We start from the raw sequence: 6,934 nt of genomic DNA on the forward strand, positions 1-6,934 counted from the left end.
GGGAAAGCATGTGAGAAAAATTATAAGCAATAAATAGTCATAGTATAAAGGAATTTATCTTTCTAGCTCCTGAGCTAAGTAGAATTTTTATGTCTCTTATGTGTCTTCCTAAGATTTTTCAATTTATTTAATCTTTTTTCTCTATCTGATTTTATTTTTAATGTTTATCTGGCAACTAGTATAATCTCACAAAATACAATGATCAAAACTTACCAAAGTTAGAGTGAGACTCTGATAAGAGAGAAAACAATACTATTAGCTAGTATTTATATGGTTAAAGAGTCCTAAATCACAATCTTGGGTAAATTAGGGTCTTCAGAGAGGACAGTATTATTCCCAAGCCAAATGTTGCTAGCTTCCTATAAGAGTATTTTATAGAAATGTGCTTACATGCTATTGCCTTTTAAGTATTAATTCCAATTATAAAAATTTTACATTCATGAAATTGTTCTTAAAGTCGTAGCTTGTTGTATTAGTTTTTTTTTTTTCATGTTTAAGCACACATTCATTAAATTGCTCTAAAAATAATAAATAACTCAGCAAAAATATTTTTCCTGTAATGGTTTTCTGTCATGATAAATATGTAATGTATTTTTAAATTTTTTATATAGGATATAAGTAAACTATGATTTAAATTTCATTTTCAACATAAAAATGAACATCCTGTTTTTCCACATTCAGTCTTATTTTACTGTTTATTTTATACAAGTTATTTCTTATTCACAAGGCTGATTTACCTCTATGTTTCATTTTTTAAAAAGCATATATATGTATATATATACATATACACATATACATATGTACTTTTATATATGTTTGTACATAAATATATATGTACATTTCAATTTAGACTTACATGCAAGTAATAACTAAAGAAACTTTATTTGGCTCAAATATTTTAGAAGTGATTTATATCATCACTTTGTAGATATTTTTGAAGTACATATATGAAGTAACTTTAGTTCTAACTTTGAGTTGTATCACATGAAAGTATGCAAGATCATTCCATAATAGATTTTTTGCTAAACTTATTTAAGAAGAATTTGCAATGTAAGAATTTTATATCCAAAATAGCATAAACAATTGTATTTCTAAGAATAAATAAAAGAGACAGAAGATATTTTAAAAAATTATTCACTGGCTCTCTGGTTAAAATTGTATATATTTCAATAATAAATTACAGTCAGATCCATGTTTTTGAGGAGTGTAACCTTCTCACAAAATCCTTAAATGCTTGTTTCACCTGCTGGTTCCTTAAGGTGTAAATAAATGGATTCAGCATAGGAGCGACAGAGGTATTGAGCATAGCCACCCCCTTTGTCAAAGCAACCCTTTGCTTTGCTGATGTTTTCACATACATGAAGATGCAGCTTCCATAAGAGATAGAGACAACAACCATATGGGAGGAACAGGTTGAAAAGGCCTTTTTTCTTTGTTGAGCTGAGGGGATCTTCAGAATTGTTCTGAGGATGTAAGAATAGGAGATAATTATTAACGTCAAAGTTAATAAATAAGAGTAAGCACAGCTAGAAGAAAGCTCATGAGCTCTAGAGTGCTTGTGTCTGTGCAAGAAATTTGCAGTAAAGGAGTGGAATCACAGGTGAAGTGGTCAATGACATTGGAGCCACAGAAATCCAGCTGCAGGCCCACGGTCAGTGGTGGAAAGATGACCAAGAAACCAGCCAGCCAAGAGCTGCCTACAAGCTGGTAGCAGATCCTGTTACTCATAATGGTTGCGTAATGCAGGGGTCTGCAGATAGCTACATAACGATCATAGGACATAGAGGCCAGAAGGAAAAACTCTGTTGAGCCAAGGAAGATAAACAGCTGAGTTGCACAAGCATTATAGGAAATAGATTTGTCTCCGCTTAGGATGCTGATCAAAAACCTGGGGTTACAGATAGAAGTAAATGAAATCTCTAAGAAGGAGAAATTCCTGAGGGAAAAAATACATAGGGGTCTTCAGGTGGGAATCCAGCAGGGTAAGGATGATGATAGTGAGATTTCCAGCAACACTCAGTATGTATGTGAATGATAAAAAGAAGAAAATCACGACCTGTATCACTGGATTGTCTGTCAGGCCCAGGAGAATGAAACCTGTCACGGATGTTCGATTTGTCATTTCTGGTGGGTGAAGTCTGGCTGGCAAGAGTCAAAGCGGACAACAATAAATCAGTTAGACAAGTGTAAGTATCTGCACCTGTTTTTAAAGTGGTGATTTTATTTTCACAAGAGGTATCTGAGCCTTAAAAAATTATTTTAATACATTCTATGCAATCCCCATGTCCCTTAATTCTATTATACTTTTTATGGGTGTATCTTCTGTGCTTAACATCAGTGGTATTACTCTGAACAATGTCCTCTGATTCCTTGCTACCTGTTTACTGTACCTCCACTACTCACAGTTGTCACATGGAAAATCTATTGATTGAGCATGAACTCTTCTCATGCTTCATTGTTTAGCTAAAATGTAGAAGACATAATGCTTTTCTTATGTCATCTTTTCCAGGCATGAAATTCCTATCGATGATGGAAATCAATGATCAACCCGACTCTAATTAATATTTTCCAGTGAAAATTCTTTTTGAGGAGTAGTAAATACTATATTTATTTCTTTACTGCCCTTTTCCTCATAAAAAATTAGAGACCAAGTCATTCTAACATTGTATTATAAACTTTTATTTATATAAACAGAAGTTTGTATAAATAGTATCCATATGTTTTCAATCTACTACACATTCATTTCCAGATATCAATGGACACTCTGAACCCCTCTCTTTTTATCTTTATTTTCTAAAAAAGATGTCTTTCTGTGAAAATTCAATAAAACTTAAGTTTTTCACTTTATTGTTTCAAAATTCCCAATAAAAGTTTTAAAAAATCTAGTCAACAATTGAGCATCAAGCAACATGTTCACTAAATATGTTAATGAACTTCAGAACTACTCATATATATATATATATAAAGTTTAGACATGAAATATGCAAACACTTTACATATGTTATTTAGAACTATCTTGAACACTCACACCAGGAATATGCATCAGGTCTTTCTAAGTGTAAATGTACCAATATTAAGGAAACCATGCCATATTCCACATATTTCAGTTAATTTATAGAAATCACCATTTTAAATATTTTTCCCATTTCTGTTTATTGATTTACCTATTATATATATATTATATTTACCTATTAAATATATATTATATATATTTAATATATATAATATATTATACACATACACACATATATATGTATACAGAATGAGAGAAAAATACACTAGGGGTGGTAATCAATGCTGTATAATGAACAGAAGTTGAAACATCAAATAAAAACAAACTAAGAATACTTACATATTGTGAAAAGATTGATGGTTAATGTTAAATATTGGATGCAAACTAATGTGCGCAATATCTTAAATCAAAAGCCAAGCAGTAGGCTAACAGTTCATGGAGAAGCAACTGTTTCCCTCTCTTCCCGTGAAGCTGTATATTCCTTCATAAAAACCTGATGTCTCATCTTAAAACATCTAATGAAGGAGTTTCCTCATGTTTTTCCTCACCATTGTTTCGAATCTGAAATCCTGAAATATTCCACCTGCCTTCTTAACACCAAATCTTCAGATAAAATTTATGAAATAAAACAAATTCAGAATTATTTTTTGATAAGCTATCCTAATATTTTACCGAAGGCCAATGCCATTTATTTTCCTTAGGCAAAAAGTAAGCCTAGCACCTTTAACGTGTTTTGCTACAGAAATTTTTTTTCTTAGAAATATTCTTTGAAATAAATTCTTAATGACCTTTGGGAAAATAATAATAGGGCACTGATGAATCATGCACAAGAAAAACTTTGGCAAGTATATTTTAATTGGTTTATTATGAGATCTGTGTCCCAGGAGAAGTTTTGGGAAGTAATCCAGCAGAATGTTGGCCAAATATTTGGGGACATGGAGAAACTTAGCAAAAATAAAACAACATTTTCAGATGTTCATATTCCTGTGATCCATGTATCATTCTTAACACTGTGGGCAATCAGTTTAAAATACGAAAGGCAAAACAGGCAGAGGACTAGTAAGGAAACAACTCAAATTTCACCTTTACGTTTCTATATAATTTTCAACATTAACATAAACCCAAGATATGTTTTCATAATGCGTATCAAAGCTATTTTTTAATAATAAGAAAACTAAGCATACTTCATTTCATAGTGAATAAATTCAATGCTAAAAAATATAACTTCTTTGAAATAGTATCTTATTGTTGAACATATTATAAGCGAAAACTAGCATATTTAAATAACTTTTGTGTAATTATAACGGTACTTTAGAAACAGAGGTTTTGTTAATAATTGAATTATTAGAGACTTCATCACCAGACAAATACTATTTTAGAGACAAATATAATTTTAGAAAAATTACAACACGGATATTTTTATTTTAAAGGAGTTGGCTTTGTATTTATTTATTTATTTATTTATTTATTTATTTACTTATTTATTTATTTATTTATATAAAATTTTAAGCACTTGATACCTAATTAGGAAATCTTCATTTTAAGCAATAGGTAACCATTTGATATTAATGTATACATTTCCAGCAACAGCTGGAGGCCCATAATCACAGAGGGACAGATAATGAGGAAACCAGCCAGCCAGGAGCTGGTTACAAGTTGGTTAGACTTTGTTACTCATGATAGTTGTGTAATGTAGAGGTTTGCAGATAGCCACATGGTAGTCATAGGACATGGTAGCCCAGAAGAATTTTAAAAATGCTTGTGTCACACAAGCATTATAGAAAAACAGTTGTGTCTCCTGTAGTGATGCTGACCAGAAACCTGGGAATACAGATTGTTTTGAATGATATTTCTAAGAAAGAGAAATTCCTGAAGAAGAAATACATGGGAGTCTTCAAACTAACATTTGATAGTGTTAACATGATGATGGTAAGTTTTCCAGTTACTCTCAATAAGTAGGTGAACAGCAGAAAGAATATCACAGCTTGTAACTCTGTGTCATCTCTAAGTCCCAGAGAATGAATTCTCTAATTGATGTCTTATTTAGCATAGATAAACTCTAAATTCTTAGGTCTGTAGGTAAAAGTAATCATGGATGCCAACTCTTGATATGATTTCAAATACATTTGTAGTGTTCTTCTGCACAAAGAACAACAAAACATGTATTAACAAAGTGACAACATAGTTATACATCAAAATTGCAAACTCATACCAGCAATTAATCTGGTTTTTATTACGTAAAAATCTTAGGTTTTAATCAGAGCTTTTATAATTCCTTGTTATATCTTTTGATTGCTTACTTAACACAGAGAAAACTTTATTTTTAAAGTCATAAAAATGGTTAATAATGATAAATACTTAGTTTACTTCATTGTGGAAGTACCTCATTTGGTAAGATTAAACAAGTTATTGAAACACATAGGCTTTTTAAAAACTTAATGTCCACAGAATTCTATTTGCTAATTTTGCCAGTGGAAAAATTATTATTGAGTCAGAATGCAATCTTTTTCTAAATATGTCTTGGTTTCTTTTTTTAATAATGCTTCTTAAATTTATTGGGGTGACAATGGTTAATATGAACATATAAGTTTCAGGTATGGGTTTCTATGTTACAAGACCTGTATATGGCTCTGTGTGCCCACCACCTAAAGTCAGATCTTCTCCCATCAGCGTATATTAAGACCCCCTTCACCCCCTACCTCCCTACCCCCATCCCTCTGGCAACTACCACACTCCTGTTTGTGCCCACGAGATGCAGTTTTATATCCCACATATGAGTGAAATCATATGGTTCTTAGCTTTTTCTGACTGAGTTATTTCACTTAGTATAATATTTTCAAGGTACACCCATGTTGTTAGAAATGGCAGTATCTCAGCCTTTCTTATGGCTGAGTAGTATTCCATTGTGTACATGTACCACATTTTCTCATCCAGTCATCTATTAAAGGACACTTTGGTTGTTTCCATGTCTTGGCTACCATGAATAATGCTACAATGAACATAGGGGTACATATATCTTTTCACATACATGTTGTCAAGTTTTTCAGGTATATGCCCAGGAGAGGGATTGCTGGGTCGTATGGTAGCTCTATTCTTAATTTTTTGAGGAATTGCCAGACTGCTTTCCATAGTGGCTGTACCAGTTTACATTCCCACGAGCAGTTTATGAGGGTTCCCTTTTCTCCACAACTTCTCCAGCAGATGTTATTGCCTGTCTTGTTGATAATAGCCACTCTAACAGGCATGCGGTGGTATCTCATTGTAGTTTTGATTTGCATTTCCCTAATTGCTAGTGAGGTCAAACATTTTTCAGATATCTATTTGCTGTTTGTATGTCTTCTTGGGAGAAGTGTCTGTTCAGGTCCTCTGCTCACTTTTTGATTGGGTTGCTTGTTTGGTGTTGAGTTTTATGAGATCTTTTAAGATTTTCTCTTTGTCTTTAACCTTTGGCATTTTAATTATGATGTGTCTTGCTGTGAGCCTCTTTGGGTTCTTCTTGTTTGGGACCCTCTGTGCTTCCTGGACTTGTAAGTCTATTTCTTTCCCCAGGTAGGGGAAGTTTTCTGTAACTATTTTTTCAAATAGGTTTTCAATTCCTTGCTCTCTTTCCTCTCCTTCTGGCACCCCAATAATACAAATGTTGGGCCTCTTGAAGTCATCCCAGAGGCTCCTTATACTATCTTCATATTTCTGGATTCTTTTTTCTTTATGCTCTTCTGGTCTGGTGTTTTTTTAAAAATTTAATTTTTGTTTAAAATATTACAGATGTCCCTTTTTCTCCCCAATGACCCGTTCCACCCCGCCCCATCCCTCTCCCCATTCCTCTCCCACCATTGTCCGTGTCCTTCGGTTGTGCATATATGCATATAAATTCTTTAGTTGGTTGGGTGTTTTTTGTTTCTTTCTGTTCCAAATTGCTGA

At 32.7% G+C, this 6,934-nt stretch overlaps 1 protein-coding gene across 1 annotated transcript; it reads right to left on the reverse strand.

Moving 5' to 3' along the window:
• Positions 1–1,183: 1,183 nt before the first annotated feature.
• Positions 1,184–2,122, reverse strand: LOC107538178 (olfactory receptor 6C76-like). Its single transcript, XM_016214341.2, is given in 3 exon segments — positions 1,184–1,504; positions 1,507–1,941; positions 1,943–2,122. Coding segments are annotated over 3 exon segments (936 nt in total).
• Positions 2,123–6,934: the final 4,812 nt, after the last annotated feature.

The sequence above is a fragment of the Miniopterus natalensis genome, chromosome 2 (genome assembly GCF_054644295.1).
Source record: "Miniopterus natalensis isolate mMinNat1 chromosome 2, mMinNat1.hap1, whole genome shotgun sequence".
NCBI classification, from domain to species: domain Eukaryota; kingdom Metazoa; phylum Chordata; class Mammalia; order Chiroptera; family Miniopteridae; genus Miniopterus; species Miniopterus natalensis.